The sequence below is a fragment of the Phoenix dactylifera genome, chromosome 1 (assembly GCF_051530095.1).
Source record: "Phoenix dactylifera cultivar Ajwa chromosome 1, Ajwa_hap1_PhDact_Kaust_v1.1, whole genome shotgun sequence".
Lineage (NCBI taxonomy): Eukaryota > Viridiplantae > Streptophyta > Magnoliopsida > Arecales > Arecaceae > Phoenix > Phoenix dactylifera.
The window spans coordinates 3,047,090-3,066,822 of record NC_143190.1 but is presented as its reverse complement, the minus strand read 5'-3'; the positions used below and the strand labels follow the sequence as shown (position 1 = coordinate 3,066,822).

At 37.8% G+C, this 19,733-nt stretch overlaps 2 protein-coding genes across 8 annotated transcripts; both read left to right on the top strand.

Moving 5' to 3' along the window:
* Positions 1–191: 191 nt before the first annotated feature.
* On the top strand, positions 192–7,782 carry LOC103702155 (uncharacterized protein At4g15545-like). Of its 6 annotated transcripts, none has more exons than XM_088717236.1 (10): positions 192–927; positions 1,031–1,099; positions 4,947–5,000; positions 5,139–5,205; positions 5,313–5,396; positions 5,475–5,732; positions 6,314–6,359; positions 6,444–6,522; positions 6,625–6,738; positions 7,257–7,561. In XM_088717236.1, the coding sequence occupies exons 1-9, from the start codon at positions 634–636 to the stop codon at positions 6,715–6,717; spliced, it is 1,044 nt and encodes a 347-aa protein (XP_088573362.1). In that variant the 5' UTR covers positions 192–633; the 3' UTR covers positions 6,718–6,738; positions 7,257–7,561. The 6 variants fall into 6 exon arrangements, with proteins under 6 accessions (XP_088573362.1, XP_038970410.2, XP_038970412.2 ...); XM_039114482.2 differs by having other exon boundaries at positions 7,108–7,561; XM_039114484.2 differs by having other exon boundaries at positions 197–927; positions 5,313–5,390; positions 7,108–7,782.
* Positions 7,783–7,918: 136 nt separating this feature from the next.
* LOC103702154 (uncharacterized) lies at positions 7,919–19,392 on the top strand. 2 transcript variants are annotated; one of them, XM_008784468.6, is made up of 5 exons: positions 7,919–10,581; positions 10,743–10,809; positions 13,786–13,916; positions 15,485–15,934; positions 18,421–19,392. In XM_008784468.6, the coding sequence occupies exons 2-5, from the start codon at positions 10,783–10,785 to the stop codon at positions 18,833–18,835; spliced, it is 1,023 nt and encodes a 340-aa protein (XP_008782690.3). In that variant the 5' UTR covers positions 7,919–10,581; positions 10,743–10,782; the 3' UTR covers positions 18,836–19,392. The 2 variants fall into 2 exon arrangements, with proteins under 2 accessions (XP_008782690.3, XP_088573378.1); XM_088717252.1 differs by having other exon boundaries at positions 10,416–10,581; positions 11,015–13,916.
* Positions 19,393–19,733: the final 341 nt, after the last annotated feature.

Genomic DNA, 19,733 nt, shown 5'->3' with positions numbered 1-19,733 from the left:
GGCTATAGAATTAAAAATATGGATTCTAAAATTTTATAAAAAAAATTTCAATTTTCAACCAGTGAAAAAGTAGGTTTCCAACGTCCATCATAAATTTTTATGTTTTGTAAAACATAAATATTTTTTTATAAAAATATTATTTTTTTATTTTTAAAAATTCACATAAATAAAAAATATATATATTTTTGTGCAAACTATCCTCAACCGGAAGCGGTGGCTACTAGCAAATTTTAGATCTCAAAGGCGGAAGCGGATTCGCTGCGCAGAACAGCGTATCCTGTAGAAACCCTAATTCGAATTTGTTGTTCCATAGACTTACCAGTACACGGAACCCACTTTCCGAGGGAGGACAAAACCCCTACATCTCGCTCCCAAACAGCAATCATGGCACAAAAAAATCGATATCCTCGCTCCCCCGGGATCATCACCTGCAATTAGGCGACGATATCAGCGAAGTTCGCGCCATTTCCATCTTCCCCTCTCGAAGGTCGAGAGAAATTTTGAGAGAGACTCGAGAGGGAGGCAGCGATGGAAACGGATGGCTTCACAAAACAAATAAAGCCCCTCACCAGCCTTAGTTAGCGTTTCGATCTCGCGGTCCGGAGCTAGGGTTAGGTTTTTTCGGCGGCGGAGATGACGCAGAGCGGCGGCGGCGGTGGGTGCGGTGGCGGGGCGGACTACCACCTCCCGGACGAGATCCTGGCGGTGATCCCAACGGACCCCTACGAGCAGCTGGACCTGGCGAGGAAGATCACCTCCATGGCGATCGCGTCCCGGGTGTCGAAGCTGGAGCTGGAGAACGGGAGGATGAGGCAGAAGCTAGCGGAGAAGGATCGGGCGATCGCCGAGCTCCAGGACAAGCTCTCACATCTCGACCGGATGTTTCAGGAGGCTGACGCCAGGCTGAGGGTTGCTTTCGAGGAGAATGTGAGCCATGGAAGCCTCTTTTGCTGCATTTGATGGGGATTTGCTGCTTGTTAGTTAGGCTTGAAGAGAATAATTCCTTTTCTTTTATTATTATTTTTGTTAGATTAAACTGTCAAAGGAGCGTGATTCGCTGGCTCAGACGTCGAAGAAATTAGCCCGGGATTTAGCAAAGGTGCGAGCCTTTCTTCTTTCCTCCTTTTTGTCCTTTTTCTTTATGTTTCTGGTAAGTTACTTCATATTGTGTGCGCGTAATTTCGTAGTTCTTAATGTTCGGTCAGATTGCTGCTAAAGATTTTAGGTAATATACATTCAGTTGTGTTAAAAATATGAGACCTTGCTCCAATGAAGGAATTGCCCTATTGCTGCTGAATTCAGGAGCATATATCACCACCAACAGCAGCAACAAGAAGAGAGATTACCACTGATCTGTAATCTGTCGGTGATTTTGGAATATCTTATTTTCTAAATCATGATTAAATTGCAAATTTGTGAATTGTTGAATGTTTTTAATTTAGTTTGTTTAGTTTTATTACTTGAGAGAATTGCTTAGAGAATCATATGATCAATAAAGTTTTGTAAATAATCCAAGAGTTTTTCTGATAATTTGGAGAGGCTGTCTATCTGCTACTATGACAAAAATCCGCATTAAAATCCTGTGCCAAAATCCATGGCTGTTTTTTTTTTAAAAAAAAAAATTGGTTTACTATAGAACCCTCTGCTAACATTTCTGTAGAGTTTAAGATGACAAGTCTTTACAAAATTAAAATTGTGAGACCCTATTAGATTGATTTTTTTAGCACTGGAATCGTTGTGTTGGCATGACTCCATAAGGCCTTCATCGAGAACTTAAACAAACACATTGATCTAATGTTTTCAGTCACTGTATCTGACCCTGTATTGGTAGCTTATGGTAGGGGTTGGGTTGGTACTGTGGTTCATCATACAAGACCATATCTCCTCTAAACGAGGTGGCACTATCGAATTGGAAAACGCAAGGTCTAGATCACCTGAAACCCTCCATTCGAGTCATTCTCGATTAGTCTTAAGGAGTAATGTTAAACTATACCAAAATGATTTGGTACAAGTATAGAGACTAGTAGAACCTTGGTTGGGTATGGTACATCCCCGCACCAACACATGGCATGCTGTTGGAGGTGAGACAATTGTGTGATGTGTTGATTCAGTATCGTCTTGAGCCCCCATATTATATGTACTAGTACCTTATCGGGTCAGTATAGCAATGAGTCAGTATAGAAAATATTGTTCTTGATCACTTATAGAGGTCAAAATGAAACAAATTTTGATTACTGTCATTATTCTGTTCTATAAAATGAACCACTTTTTGCGGCTAAATCATAGTCCACATAGATCCTACACTTGGAAGAAGAAATCTTCACATCTCTTTTACACCAGCTTCCGTACTAGCATCTGACATTTTTACTTCTAGTTGGGTCCCATCTGCATGCATATGGAGTTTTTGGGCTAGCTGCAATTAATTTGTTTTGTAGGATTTGAAATCACCTTGAGAATCACCAACTATTATCTAAAAATAATTCCTATAACAGAAGGATATTTTCATTGCCTCAATTCCTCAACTTTACCACCATAGCTTGTGTACTTATAATAAAGGAGAAAAAATTTTGCAAAACGAAAATCAAGTTTTCCTTACCCAATTTTGTGGAGAATTTGAAGCGGGAGATGCAGGAATTCTCCAAAGATAACTGAAAACTACTTACGTTGTGTTTTCTTTTCCAAAGAAAACTCTGACCTAAGTTAATGGCTTGGATTCATCTTTTTCGATGTAAAACCCTCATTTTTGGGATGTGCTGGAAGAGAATTTTCCTGATGTCTTTTTCCAAGCATTACAAGCTCTATTAGCTTGATTAGTTTAAGTCATCCTGATGGTGTGACTCTATTGAGGCCTTGCTTAAACGATTAAAATGTATGCTTTATGCATGTTCATTTAGGAATGCGACATGTTGGGCACCTTTGGTATTTACCTTTTATATTTAAGTTTTATAATGATGACATAAAAATTGTTCTTTTAGTTTGTTTTATGGTTTGATTTGTACTCTTTATGTTTCCTTTAATAGGGAAAAGGTTCTTTTTGGTTGGCTTAGGTTAACTTTAATATTTTCTAATTAATTATGGGCTTGATTTGAGTTCATTGGTGTACACCATTTCTGTTGGTAGGGGCAAATTAGGTGGATTTCTTAAAAGAGGAAGGCTTCCTCTGCCTCATGTTAGACATCAATGCTTGTTTTTGGATGATGAAGTTTTGCAAATTATCATAAAACATGACCTATACATTTCTCAATAACTTTTGTGGAAGTTTGAAAGGAGATGAACATAACTGAGCATTGTTAGTAAATACTTAACTATGATTAGAAGGACTCGGGTCCATAGCTCAATGATATGCAATCATGTGTGCTATTTTCATTAGGTTTACTACAAGGATATTCCCACATGGAGACAGAAAGACAGAAAACGTCTGCAATATAAGCTTCCTTCATCAGTTTAGGAGGAGGTAACTCTATGATGCATAGTGCATATATAATGATGCGGAAAATAATGAAGACTACTTCTAGTAAACTATGTTTCTTTTATAATGATGGCATAAAAATTATTCTTTTAGTTTGTTTTACGGTTTGAAATGTACTCTTTATGTTTCCTCTAATAAGGAAAAGGTTCTTTTTGGTTGGCTTAGGTTAACTTCAATAGTTTCTAATTAATTATGGGCTTGATTTCAGTTCATTGGTGTACACATTTTCTGTTGGTAGGGGCAAATTAGGTGGATTTCTTAAAAGAGGAAGGCTTCCTTTGCCTCATGTTAGACATCAATGCTTGCTTTTGGATGATGAAGTTTTGCAAATTATCATAAAACATGACTTATACATTTCTCAATAACTTTTGTGGAAGTCTGAAAGGAGATGAACATAACTGAGCATTGTTAGTAAAAACTATGATTAGAAGGACTCGGGTCCATAGCTCAATGATATGCAATTATGTGTGCTATTTTCATTAGGTCTAATACAAGGATACTCCTACATGGAGACAGGAAGACAGAAAACGTCTGCAATGTAAGCTTCCTTCATCAGTTTAGGAGGAGGTAACTCTAAGATGGGTAGTGCATATATAATGATGCGGAAAATAATGAAGATTACTTCTAGTAAACTATGTTTCTTTTGGGTAATTATGTGCTATGATGTTAACTGTAGTCAAGAACCAGTGCATTTCTTTTGGAGTGGACTCTGGAAAGTGTTCGTGAAGATTCCTATCTGAAATAATAATTTGATCCTCAAATAGAAATATAGGATATACGAACATTCTCCACTTATTGCAATTAAATCAAGTTAGAATTATGTTTCAATTGTAAAATCGGATCTCCTTGACATGAAGATTCCAAAGGTTTCAAACACACACACACACACAGAGGAGAGAGAGAGAGAGAGATAGAGAGAGAGAGAGAGAGAGAGAGAGAGGAGAGAGGAGAGGAGAGATCAACTTATTGTATGAAGATAATTAGTTTTGCATACTCAAACTGTCGAGTTAAAAATGATCTGTGGAAGTAGGTGGCACAATTTCTGAAAATGTAGATTGGCTGCAAGTAGCTGAACCAGAATCATCTACATTGCAACTGGCAGAGTATCATATGTGCTAGCAACCATTCTTGTACAGAGTTTTGTGATGTCACCGATGCAAGGGCTGCTTGGTTAATTGACTTGTCAGAGTATTGGACTAATGGCCTCTTATTGGTACTTTGTCCTGCAAGTGAGGTTTCTTTTGTCTTTACCTAATGTAACCTAAGTGTCTGGCAAATCCATTATTATAACATAAGAAATTGTGTCATGATATGGCATATACCCAATGACTTCAGGCAAATGATACATTGCTCTTGATGCACCTGATTTTATTTCAGCTGTATGTTTTGTACTTACTATTGTTGTTTTTATCTGGAATCTTCATGTTCTTTATCAATTTTTTCTTTAGAAAGTCTTAGACACTGTTTCTTTTGGCAGTTGGAGACATTCAAGAGGCATTTGATGCAGTCACTGAATGATGATAATTCATCTGTAAGTTCATTCAATTATTTGCCATTAAATATCCCGATGAATACTCTTCAGAAGTTTTCTGTTATCCTAATGAATTGAGATGATTGAATTTTCTTTGTTTTTTTTCTTTTAATAACGATCTTCTTTTGCTCTGCTTAGCGATCACAAGAAACCGTTGATATAAGGACCTACGATCAGTCAGTTGCCAAAGCATCTTCTTGGAAAGGTTTGTATTTTGGTTTAAGATCCCTTTTTTTACCTGACTGTGTTTCCGGACCGAAGTCTTTTCTTATTGTTGGTTGCTTGCATGATTGCTCTCCTGCCTATGAGTAGAAGATGAAGGGACCATTAGCTGCTCGGCATCAAATATAGTCAGTGGATCTGCAGAAGTGGGAAACATGATTCAAGATGGTGCATGTATAACCTTATATTTTATGATCATTATCAGAAATTTGAATTGTTGGTGATGAAATTTGAGCCATCTTCTTGCTACAGCGACAAACCCAGCTGGGCAGAAATTCTCCATTACTCCACCTATCGCCCCACGTCTCACTCCAACTGCTACACCAAAAGTAACATCAACTAGTGGGTCTCCTAGAGGATATTCTATAGCAGGATCGCCAAACTTGACATCGGGTGCCACTTCACCAACAAACCATCGCTTTGATGGGCACACTGGAATGTCACCATGGTATCCATCGAGCCAGCAGTCCTCAGCAGCTAGCTCTCCTCCTCGTGGACGCTCTATGCCAGGTTTGTGAGTACCTCATGGTTTAGAATTTCTTTTGCTTACCTAAAGCCTTAGAGTTTTATGTACTTTGGATGTTCTCGGACAGATATGGGTCACTTACATACTCTAAATTTAGAAGATAACGGGAAAAAACTTTGAAACATGTAACTTTGGAAAATTTAACAATTATTAGGGATCATAAGACATTGAAAACTAATTGTAATTATTATGGCTGTCTGGTATGCTCTAGATAGGTAGGGAATATTCTTCAAAAGGAAAGCAGTATTTTTAGATAAAAATTGCAACTTAGTAGCTAAATGCATGAAAATCTAGATAATGGATGATGGCAGTGTATGCTTAATGTATTGTGAATAAACCTTATATGTTTTGTCTTGTTTATCCTATTCAGATTAATTCAAGGGTTTCACGCAAGCCAATGAACATGAATTGGAGCTAATATAATTTTACATGGAACAGGCTGAAACTGCTTTGAAATAGTCAAGTCATTTCACTATCCCATTTTGCTCTTACAGATAGGAACAGTCAGCATGAACCATTTATACTAGCAAGCTTATGATAAATTACTTTGTGTTCTTGTTTTCAGGACGCACTCCTCGTATTGATGGAAAAGAATTCTTCCGTCATGTTAGGTCAGTATATGCTTCTGGACACGCTATAGAGGATTAGCTGATGCCAGCTTGTTATAAAACTATCCCGCTGCTTATGCATTTCAGGAGCCGACTCTCTTATGAACAGTTTGGAGCATTTTTAGCTAATATCAAGGAACTCAATGCTCACAGACAGTCACGGGAAGTAAGTTGTTGCATCCTTTGTTCACTGCTGATCTGGCAAATCTCCTTATCTGTCAAGTCAGTGGTAGATAATCAGTGTTACATGCCTTCTACTGACTTGCAGGAAACTCTAAAAAAGGCAGAAGAGATATTTGGTACAGATAACAAGGATCTATACTTATCTTTTCAAGGCTTGCTTAACCGTAACCTGCCTTAGAATTTAATTCGGGAGAGACTGGTAATATTACTCTCTCTCTCTCTCTCTCTCACACACACACAGACACACACACACACACAGAAACCATATCCTAAACCTTATGCCCTTGAGACAAATTCTAATAGGAGTGGTGAACAGCAAGATTTGCTGTACCGGTCGGCACCGTACTGTACCAAACATACTGTACCATATTAGTACCTTACCAATATTATAGTTTTGTACCGTACTGATACTTGATATGCTTGGCTGTTTTGTACCGTACTGCATACCGATATTGTAATAGGATGTAACAATATGGGATCCGGTACCGAGACGGCGAATCTTGCTGACGAGTTGTTACATACTTCCTATCTTTTCTCATTTGTTGATTGAGGTGTTATGTCATTGCAGTTCCTTTGCCTTTTCACATAACCATCAAGTGTTATTTCCACTTGACAAAGTTCTGCTAGTTGGTGCAAATTCTAGTTGCAATTATTCAAAACTCATAGGTCATAGATGAGAAGTTGCCCCTCATTAACATCTGGTTTTTGGGTTGACAGCTACCAGAAATTGGCTTCGTCCTACACACAGCTTGTACACTCTCAGTTCCATTTAGCCCTACAGAGTTGTCAAAAAGTTAAGAGAAAAGAGGTTCTGCATAATGCAATTTTGGCTGTTAAATACCCAAGCCTTTTAAATTGTTTCAGACTTGTTGAATGGTCGTGTTCTTGCATGTTTTCCGAGGAAATATTGTAATCTTGAGCTCAATTGCTAGCTCCTGGATGAGAATATATGGAGTTTACTTATTCATCTTTAGATTTTGTCAAGGTTGTCTGGATGCTATTGTTAAGTTCTTTGAGGATCACCACGCATTTTGATGATTATTTAACTGCTACGAAGGGATGCACCGGCAGCATTTAGGGTACGGAAAATTGAAATATTCTCTTGCCAGTCTTTTGTTGTCCAGTTCCAGGAGCGGTCTGCTCCATTTGTTTTCTATTGCTGAAACATTTGTTACTGGTTCTGCTGCTAAACAAATTTGTTGTCACCTATGATCAAACATCAACAAGCTTGATCCCTTATTTATGAGTCGATATTTTTTTCCCCGTATCTGGATGTTTAACGCCTGTTCTTTTTCATCTTTTCTAATGTTGTTTCAAATTCACCGGTAATACATATGTTCCTGCACTTTTTTTTTTGCTGTTTTCCTATTTTATTATTTGGGTTTTTTTTAGCACCTAAAAAATTAAAACCTTGCAGCTCTAAGATATTTCAATTTATTACCTTTAGTTTGTAGTCTCTCACAAAAAAAAAACCTTGTATAAAACTGTTTTTTTTTTCCATTTGTTGTTAAAAGTTATGATACAATGAAACTGCAACAACTGAATAAATTGAGGGGAATAATTCCATGATGTTAGATAATTTTGCTTGTAAGCATATCTAGTTAATGACTGGGCTATTGAGTCAAATTCCCTACTGATGTGAAAAAATTTTAGAAGAGAAATGCAGTGCTTTCAATTCAAACAATTAATCTTGCACGATGGTTTACAAATGCTAACGAGCAAAGCTTGTGGATATGAGGGCTTCTACAACCGCATATCTACATTGATTTTGTATATGCTATTGTATTTTATATGAAACAACCTATGTTCTCTCTTTATTCCTTTTGCTATTAACATTTAGGTTGACAATATCCATGGTGTTCAAACTTTAAATCCAGCAAGTTCTTTTAAAAGTTTTAATTCAATGTAGTATTGATGCGTTTGCCTCATTAAACAGTTCGTGATTTTTTCTTGGTTCCCCTTTATCTCCTTGTATAATTTATTACAACATTCTTCACCAATTTTTTATTGGACATTTTTACCATGAAAATACATCACCTGTACTGCCACCTGCACAATGAGCCATCAGATCTGATCGATGGTCCCATCTGAAGGTCATGCAGCAAACAGCTATACAAAATAAACTACAGTTTTTTTTTTTTTTTTTTTTAACGGTGGCTTACACACTATCACAGCCAACAAAATCAGAAAATAAAATATTACATAATGATTCTGATATAGACTTATTGCCCATCCAAATAAAACTACTAGAGAGGTGGGACACATAGAAGGTCATTCAGTTGGCCATCCCATTAGCCTTCCTGAACACGTTCGAAATCGGGTGGAAGTCACGCTCCTCCATCAACCTGCGAATCTCATAGATTAGCGGCAGATTTTCAGTTGTGCATCTCCGTCCTCGGATTCACTCAATCATTGTGGTTGAATTGTTCTAAAAAATAATACGGTTTGCACTCAGTGTCCGCCTCGTATAGTAGATGTCTTTATAGGCTGCTTTAAGCTCGGCACATACCACCGATGAGTCAAAAGTTTGCCGGCTCTCCGCCGCAACTAATTTGGCGCGGTGACCTACAAATTTTTTTTTAGTGATAACAATATACTACAAAGTTTAACTACCTTGAAATCAATGTAGTAAAGATCCCCACCTCAGCTCCACCACTCCAACCTTCCTACAGAAAGAAAGAGGGGAGCAAAATGGCCAGCCTCGGCTCCATCCGCTACACCACGTCACCACACCACCCTCTCCAACTTGCTCTCCCCAAAACCCCGGGCTCCCTCGTCTCCACTCCAAGCCCCGAGTCTCCATCTTCTGCTCTTCTTCCTCCCAATCCCAAGAAAATGAGGCCGTCTCCTCGTGTCTCAAGTCCTCTGCTTCCATGGCTCTCTCCTCCATCCTCTTCCCCTCTTCCGCCGCCGACATCGCCGGGCTGACCCCTTGCAAGGAGTCCACGCGAGAACCAATCCCTTGAGAAGCTGGAGGCGTCTCTCAATAAGTACGTCCTCGACTCCGTCCTAGCCCAAGCAATCAAAGCCACCATGGAGAAGACCAAGCGCCAGTTCAAGAACTACGGCAAGTTCAGCCTCCTCTCCAGCTCCGACAGCCTCCCTTGCCTCATCGGCGACCAACGCTTGCGAGGATTCATGCATGCGTGTGTTTAGTCCTAGCTTGTTATATAGAAATATTTACAAAGCATGTAAGGTATTTGACGAGTAATTGAGCCATAGGATATGAAAACTCTAATGGCATATTTCACCATTGCTACGTGATTGGGCTAAAAATACTGCACAAATCATGCCGGTTGTTCCATGCAAGTTGTATTTTTTAAGAGCTTGTCTAAACCAAGCTCAGATCCTAATCTTTGAGCTACAAGAAGGATAATTTTTTTTTAATGTAATTTTTAGCTTAATTCTAAAGAAATATTTAAATAAATTCTAAATAAATAAAGTTGTTAGAAGATCGAAGGCATAGACCTAGATAATTTTTTTTTCTTTTTTGCTAAAATAGATATTTACAGTACGTGTATGAATATATCTAATAAAGTCAAAAAAACAAAAAATCATGAAGTGTACGGAGCAACTCTCTCTCCCCAGCTTACACGATATTTTCGGAATGATTGGTCATAAAGACAGCCATCCAATCTGCAGTTCTATTAATCTCTCTAAATATATACCCCAGGCTGGGCTTGGCTCGACCTAGACAGTTGAGCAACCATTCATAAGAATGGTGGTCTAAACGGGCCGGGCGGGTCGGGAATCCAAATACCGAAAATTCCAAGCCCGCAAGCCTGAAAAGACAAATCGCAGGCCCAAATTAATCCGCCACCATTCCCCATTCGATTAGCGGCCTCTATTTAACCGAGGGCAGCGATTTCGGAGATTTCAGATAAGAGCGAGGGAGAAGAGAGACACGAGGACAATTCCAGCGCAATTTCAGATAAGAAAGACGAAGAGAGAGAAGGGAGGACGGGATCCGCACGGCGTCCGGCGGCGGAGGGAAGGAGGGGAATTGGCGGCAGCAGAGGGCGGCGGGACCCAAGCTTTCAAGGTAACTCCTTTCCTTTTTCCATCACTTTTTTATCCCCAAAGTTTCTTTTTCATGCTGCTGCTGATTTCTGGTTCCGAATTTATATTTGTGTTGATTTTTTAAAGATATTAATGAAATGGGCGGCATATCTGTAAGTATGAAACTGTTTACTGGAATTCCAGGGCATCTAGGGTTGAAAAATGAGGGCTCGAAATTAGGAACATGGCGTTGTTAGCACACCAGACGCAGGTATGTGGTATCAGAAATCCAGCCTCTTGTTGTTTGCATACTTTGTCCTGTTCCACTGAATCATGATTGGTTGCGGCTATTTTTGTTGTAAAAATTTGTTTTTTCTTATTTGTTTTAGAAAATAGATTTTAAATTATTTTTATTGGGGTTATTTGATGAAAAGCATGGAGTCATTTTTGCTTTTTAACTATTTTTTTCCCTTCAGGGCCTTTGAGTTCTTTTTCTGACCCTCGGGGGGAAAAATTATTCACTTGTTTGAGTGGTCATTTATGACTTGGCCGTGGAGTTTAGAGAAGAAGAGGAAGAAGGTCTTGGGTGCTTCAAGGGAGCCAACCTCCTAAATTCAAGAATGAGGATAACGCTTAATTGTCCTTTCCATTCTGATCTTTTCTACAGAATGCAACAATAGGACTCCAGCATCATCTAACTACCTACCCACGTTCTCCACTACAGGCTTCAAAGGCACAAACTACAACAGGAGGAGACTACAAACATGTAACACCACAAGACAAGAAACATGCAGCAATCTGAAAATAACAAATATAAGAGTGGACTTTAACCAGACATCATTGATCATGATAAGGCAGCAGAAATGATGCTTTGAAGAGTAAATTCATCTTCTAATCCAAATAACACTCCCTAAGACACCGTCGTATAATTGGGAGAAGAGAAAAAGGGAAAACTGAATTTATTGAGCGATTTTGAGGTTTCAACTTGTTTCTCAAGTGCAATGATCGGACGATTTGGACCAATGCCTTTTTCATCTAGATGAATGCTATTTTAGCCTTCTTGCTTGATTTAACAATTGAAGCCTTTTTTTTTTTTTGTCCATTGCATCCTTTCTTCGTCTGCATCATTTGCTATTTGATCAATATGCGTCATCATGCGGCAAGAGCTTGCAAGTTATAGAAGAAGTGGTTAGTAATTAAGAGTTGTACTAGTTCAAGTTTTGTTTGACAATAACGGTGGAAATAGGAAAGTACTGGTCCATTAGAAGAAACAAGCAAAGTGCGTGCATGATGTGGTAGGAGAAAAAATGATCGAAGATGAGAGAGGTGGTTATAAGAATATGGGTTGGGATGCAGATTAGTTGATGCAAGTGTCTAAATTTGGAATTTTGTATTATAGTTGTATCTGATGATGGATGATGGAGAGAATGAATTTATTATGGCTTTTATTCAGGTTGGATTCCCTTTGAAGTGGACCAGTTGGAGGCCTCACTATGAACTAAGTCACTCTTTATCTCTCTCTCTCTCTCACACACACACACCCACACACTGTTGCAAGAGAAAAGCATGTAACATATGAGATGCATTAGTCATATTTCTTTTTGCATTCGAAATTTTAGGGAAGAGGAGGCATATTTTATTTTCACTATTTCCATGGTGTTCGATGAAATTTGCATTTTCAAAAATCGTAACTCGTATGAAAGGCCAAGAAGGCATGACTAATTTCTTGTAGTTAAAGCAACTAATATTTGGGATTGTAGAGGAATTGCATATTTTATGCATGTAGACCTTAAGGACAAGGTCATCTTAAGTGGGCAGTGTTATGTGCTTATTTTATTTAAAAATATTAGATCTAAATTGTTAAATCTAGGAGATATTTGATGATGGACATCTAGTTATTTTTGGTTTTAGCTGTTTAGTAGTTGGTTTAAGTGCTGATTAGTAACGGGAAGTGGTGATGATGTGGCATCACACCATTAGTCATGTAATTCTTTTGTAAACTATGGTAGACAATTCAGTGAAAGTTTTTTTCTTCTAGGCCTAGTTTGGAAACAGTATAGGCAAAATGAGGACAAGTCATAGTTATCCTCGATAGGTTATCTAGTTCTAGAATAAGGTGGGATAACATTGTTTTTTTTTTTTTGGATAAGCAAATTTTATTTCCAACTCATGCTTAGTTTGTACAATGTCAATAATGAATTTGTTTCAGTGAAAACAAATGTTGCCCTTGACTTTATGGCTACTTTTTGTTAGGTAAAGGGATTTTATCATTGGTTGTGGGATAAAAAACTGGGGACAAACCTAGTCCAAGGGGCTTAAGGAACCACCAGTCCCCATTTATACCTGTTTTGACCAAATTGTTAGGTATAAGTGATTCTTGGAGGCCAAACTATTGTGTTTGTCAATTATATGAGGATAAAAGCAGGATAAGTGGGGGATGAAGGCCCTTATCGTATTTCCAAATTGGGGCCTTGGGTAGTGTTTGGTTGTGGAAAAGATTTCGGAAGCCATCTCCCTTGTATTGTTGGAGGGGTTGACCTATTTTGCAAAATAGGAGCTCTTTGGCATTTCGCTGCAGGGATAAGTGCAGGGAATAAGGGGCCTTTAATTCACATTGGATTTTGTGATAGCTTGCACTTTATCATTAGACAAAATTGCCCTTCCACTTTTTTGACTGTTTAAAGATTGGATAGGGGCAAAATAGTAATTAGGAGGGGATAAGTATGTTCTCTTCCATCATATATCTATTCCACCAAAGTGGTGGAATAGAGATGACTTGTGGGCCTACATACACCCATATGGTATGAGGCCCTATTCTCCACCCTCTTTTGGCGTTTTGCAGGATATACCCCAACTTTGTCGGTAATATCCCCCATTTTGTTCTCAATCCAAACATGCCCTATAGAACTAGGAGGGCTCATCCCCTGGATAGCAGATCTTGGGAGGTCGGTTCCCCTTCAAGCAGAACTTGACGCCGCCTTTTTTGTTTCACCTTCTTATTTTGTACCAAATAAATGTCAAGTTTGTCTCATTCTTTTCTCCATTTAGATATTAGTACCACAAATTCCTCACCTTAACACGATAGAAGTTTCATGAAGTTAGGCTTAAAAAGGATATATAGGAGATGTAAAATCAGTAGGTTGATATTTGTCTGCATGTTTAATTACTAAGTATTACTGTTTCCATGTGTAATATCAAACAAGATATCTGATATTCTATGATTATGCATGCCTGTATTGTGCTTCAGGGTTCTTATTTAACATATTCCTTGAGGCCTAAAGAATTGATCCATGGAGTGAGGTGGAGCACTTGTGCTGCATTTCAGTTCATTGGAAGGAAAGATGAGTTTATACCATTGAAGCATCGGTTTCATTTCAGGTAAGAGGTAAAAGATTTATGAGTGAGATGTTATTCATGTTGAAATACATTTTTTATTGTATAGCTGTTGTATCATTGGTTTGTCATAAATAACATATTATAGGATCTGGAGTTGTTTTAACAAAAAGGATATATAGATCATAAGGATGACAGGAATTGAGAAACCGTTATTTATTTAATTTCCTTTTTTGCGTTAAACTTATAATGCAAATTAATGTGCTATCATCACTAGAGAAGTTCCTCCAAGTCATGTATTTTTTGATGCCTATTCTCCTACATGTTTTGTATTTGTGGCATCCAATATTTCTTTTTGAGAATGAAAAAAAAATAAGGTGCTTCTCTAACATTTTAGTTTTGAAGTGGCAACGATGATTAAATTTGCAATATGTAAAATACGAATTGGATATTCCATTGTATGACCAAAGCATCAGCACTGTGGTAAACAAAGTGATGCTGACCAGCAGACCAGAGCCTCTTTGGTTTCCTATCTAATCAGCTCAAAGCATTGAACGAGATCTCCGTTTCTTGTAGGTTCCTTATCCATATGGATGCATCCAAATATATGAAATGGAAAACCAGAGATTGAGATGATTGAGTCTCATCTTAAAAAATCTGGAGATGAATTCTAGTGCAACTGAGGCAAATGACAGCTTAGCCAATTTTCTTTTTCATTTTTATCTTTTATCTAAATTTGAAAATTTTGATTCAAAGATTATCTACAGTTATTGGTGGTGGTTGTTGTTTAATATATAGTTTAATAAGATTAGGAATTTTTTAATTTTAAAACTTAAATTGTTAACTCCTTAACCCATCTTCATGGTGTTTGCTTGGTAGATTAAGTTATGATGTAAAAAGTTCGATAAGTTCAATAACATGTTCATGCGAATATCAGCTTTGCTGTTTAATTCAATATGGTATTCTGGAGGGCTGTAAGCAGAGATCTGAGTCCATTTGACATTATGGGTAAATATCTTTTGGGTATCTCTATAACATGTAAGTTTGTAAGTGTTATAGCGAAGCTTGTTTTGCCAAACTTGTTACTGTGGAGAGTCTCACACTACTGTTTGGTTAATTTGTCATTATGAGGTTAATATTTTTCTATTCAAATCAGTGGTGCATATTGCTTTTGCAGTTATGTCCTTGTATAGCTTTATCGTTTCTAATATAGATTGTCTCAGAATATCCTAATGTTTCAATGGTAAGTGGCACCCACTGCAATAAAAAGTATGTCTCAAAAATATCTGGCTTTGATTTTTAATTTATGAAGAGACTGTGTGTGCTTCCACTTGACCGTTCATTATCTTCTGAAAGATGCATAGAATGAACAAAAAAATCTGTGCAGTGTTTTCACTTGATTAGTTTATCTTTTATTGGAAATACTGTTCTCTGATGTTCCTATGCTTATGAAAAAGAGTTCTCTTCTGTTGTCCTGGAGAAATCTCATTGTTTGTATTATAGTTATATTTTACTGATAGAATGTCATGTACATCAAGTACATGTGAAGTCTTATCATGTTCACAATCTCACAAGCTGTCAACTCTCTTGCGTTATTATGCTTGCTGTACCAGAGGCCGGCCCATTATTTTACAAAAGGGGAGAGCTTTCAAAGTGTCATATTTTAAAGGCAATGCCCAGAATGATGAACCAGAAGCCAGAGACAGTTGCTCAACATTTCCCAAGGCACCAGTTCAGCTCTCCACACAAGAAGATAGTGAAGAAATTTTGTCTGATTCTCATAATGTACAGAAGCATCCGTTATCTTATGCACCTGAAGGCAGAGAAGACACTAGAGCTGGATCTCTTGCAATACAAAAACTATTCAGAAAGTGGTTGATCATGTTGCGCACACAGACATCTAGTCAGAGAATGGATGAAAATATCTGGGAAGAACATGCTGAGGGTGTAACTTCTGAAGGTCAACAAGTGACTGTGAGAATGAAGGCAGGGATAATGCTGAAGGCTGCACTTGTGTACTTTTTGGGACTTGATGCAGCAATATCCATCCCACTATTGATATTGTAAGTTCTGAGATAAGTGCTTTTGCTCATAATTGTTATTTGCTTTTCAATTTTTTCACTTGATTGTGCTTGTATATTCACACTAACTTGATAGGGATATCGTGTTGACTGCAATTGATGTCATCGTTTGTAAGATCACATTCTCCATGCTTGCAATAATATATGATTTTCATATTATATTGGGTGATTTTCTCTGATAGCTATATGCACATGTGATGAATTTCAATATTTGTGTATTTCAGTCCTTGATTGGGGCTGTATGGATTCCATATCCCTTCCATGTGTGGAAGAAAATATATCGTGAACCTTTTTGTTTGGCTAAGGAGAGGAGGTAGTGATACGGAGTAGGAAGAATTGGAGAGGCCATTGATTTCACAACAAGAATATTGGGATAATTTCAATGTATCTAAAAGTTGTTTCCATTTTCCAATGCCCTACAATTGGATTGCATTATTAACCTCCCTGATCTCTTTTTTCTCCCTTTGCATCTTCTTCCCAGCTAATTATAAAGTTTTTGTGTTATATAGTCTCGACCGTACAGATGGTGTGATATACTGTGGCAGCTGGAGTGTCCTGCAACCTTTTAAAAATAAATTTTGAGTATGGCTTAATCGTTATATATGCAGTTAGATTTTTGACTTAGTCTTGATATAAAAGAAGTGGTTATTGACCAACTGTAACCAGTACAAATCAACAAGATTGAGTTACTGCAAAATGATACTTGGACAAATTGGGCTTGGTTACTTGTCATTCGTACAAGAAGCCATGCAAGAGGCTATATGTTGGCAGTTATTCATGGAATTGACTATAAAAATCAGGGGCGGCGGAACTGTCCTGAACCGGGCGGTTTCGGCCGTCTCGAATAATATCGATGGCTCACCGGTACGGTTCCAGCAACGGAAACAAAACCTGCTGCCGGAGCCAGAGAAGAAGAAAGAGAGAGAGCTAGTGGGGGAGGGAGAGAGAGAGAAGGCGGGACGCCGACGGATTCGACGGAGGCCGTGGGAAGCTAGGCCGCGGCCGCTCATGCGACTTTAAAAAAATTCGTGATTTTTAAGTAAAGTCGGCAAGAGACAGGGGCAGTGGCCGCGGCCTTGCTTCCCGCAGCCTCCGCCGACCTCCGCCGGCGTTCGCCACCCTCTTCCAGCCCTCTCTCTCTCTCTCTCTCTCTCTCTTCCTCTCTCCCACTGTTCCTCTCTCGGTACGGCCCGGCACGGCCCATACCAAGTCGCCCCGCCAGAGAACCGGTACGGTGTCCGGTATCGGTTCCTCCGACCTTAATCAAAAGGAAGGTATTTGGAAGAGCAACAACCAAGGAGGAAGTTACCAATGTAAGAAACTACCTAAGGGAAAAAACTACTTTTCTGCATCATAAGAAGGCAAGAAGATTTCATTTGGACTCTTTCTGAACCTCTACATGACTGCAGCTATTGGAAGGGAATGGGTCTCTTATAGCCTTGTCATCCTAATATTTGGATCCTCTCTAGAATGAAGGTCTGAAGTCTGAACTCTCGAGTTTATCTTGGTCTTCATAATAATCCTCCGTACCAAAGGTATCACAGATGTATGACTTTAGATTGAATGAAATTAGTTTATTTGCTTTATTGATGTAGTTCTTCTATTTGCTATTTATTTGATTTTTCCACTTTAATTAGTTGGTGAATTTAAGTCCTCACATCAGCGGCAAAATCAGGAGCCTGTCATTATGATAATGCTTTTCCATTGACCTAAGGGGCTGTCTGGTTATTGACAAGTTTTTCTAAATCATATAATTATAAAACATAATTTCTGTAGAACTTGTTTTATGAAAAACAAGGTGGGACCTTTTTTTTGGGTAAACTTCAATTTTGAGGTTTTATAACTTGCCAGTTTTAGGAAAAAGGATTTTGTGGAAAACAACCAAACAGCTATTTTTGTAAAACTGATTCATCTTCATTTTTTTTTGTTAAACAATCAACCTCTAAGTCACGGTCAACCATGAGAAAAATTGAAGTATTCTAACACTTATCTATAGTTTATAACTTTAATAATCGTTGACATCCAATTAATGCCATGGGATATTTATATTATTCAGTTACTTTTGCCTTCTACTTGAATGTTCCTGTGAGTTTGCATACTGTCTGAGGAGGTTTTGTTTAATTAATTATGTTTTTTTAGTTATATGGTAAGTACATGTCATGGAATTTGTCAAAACACATGTGATTTTTTTTTAATTATTTTTATTTTAGGTTGGAGGGTTTTTGAATTGGATAGTTTATATCTGCTGTTTAATGAGGCCAATTATTCCACTGCATTCTTCAAATATAATGTGGTTTATCCTTATGTCATCAATGAATCAAAGAATTAAAACAAGAATTTCTGTGCTCCTTATCGTAGTAGGACTATCTTACTGCAATTTATTTATCTGCTACTCATAATTTTGCCCACTATGAGCGAAATTAGATTCTAGCTATAAAAAAAGCTAACTTATGTGCTCTTTCTTGCAGCATACCATGGTACCTAACTGTCAAACTGGTGTATGGAGTTGAAGTCACCAAGGAGTTGACACCTTTATGGGTTCTTGGGCCTCTGATAGTCGCCCTCTATATAAAAATCATTGAAGGGCTCTGCTCACTGTATCTTTTCCTCTTCATGCAAGCTGTTAGATTGGTAAAGAACCTACCAACGTACTCTTTGTTGGTCCATAATTACATAAATGAGGGAAAGCTCAAAGCATTTCTCTGGGCCCTTTTCTGGAAGCCTTTAATAAACATCAAAAACTTAGATTACAGAGCTCTTTTCAGAGGCAAAGTCAAACAACTTGAAGAGTGGGCGGTTGAGAAATATCTTGATTATATTGAATCAATATGGCCATATTATTGCAGAACTATCCGATTTTTGAAGAAAGCACATCTCATTTAGCTGTGGTTATCAAAGATCACAGCTATTGTAATCATCTCTCTTATGTGTTTGCCGAAACGGCCATTAAGATTTGGAATAACTGCTGATTTTTTATGAGGTTTTTGCTAGAAAGGTAGCGATGCGGAATTGGAAATTTCTGGTATTCTTTATTAAACAAGGTTCTTCTCCTTGAGAAAGGGAGATTATGATTGGATATGTGATTTTCAGGTATCTGTACTATTTATGGACGTTATTTGATATATTCTGTAATTGTTAATTTTTTTCATTTTACCCCCTTGGCAGATTTGACATAATGAAATTAAAACATGACGATACCATTTGATGATCTGACCTTTACTAGATCTGATATTTGTGGGGTACATGAAAGTGTCATTGCTTTTCTGGGATTCAGTAGTCAAGTATGTTGTCAAAATTTTTTAAGATTGCCATGTAAAATTTATGTTGTGCTATTGAGACGGTGAGGTTTTTCTCCAACAGTTTGTGATCCTGGAGGAACTTCCTTCAGAACCTTTGATCAGTATGTATGGATTATTTGCATTAAAAAATAATTTTCCTAATATCTGAATTATGGATGCATTTTGGAGGAACAAGAGGTTGGAAGAAATAGTAGAAGTAGCCATAAGTGCCGATTTATAATTTTAACCATGCAGTTCGCCTGGTTTGTGTTATTCCGAAGATAGAATAAAGGTTGTGCATGAGCTTTAGATTACGTTTTCAATGTGCATTTATTTTTTTGTTTGCACAGATTTGGACATCGGCAACACAGCAAAATCAACAATGTGCCTATGTTGTGATATTATTTATTTTGGGTTTCTTGGTATGGATGTTTGAACTTGCTTCAGATTGCGTTGTTAAGGGCAAAAGCAATGGTACTGGCCTGATAAATGTAGGGTAGTTA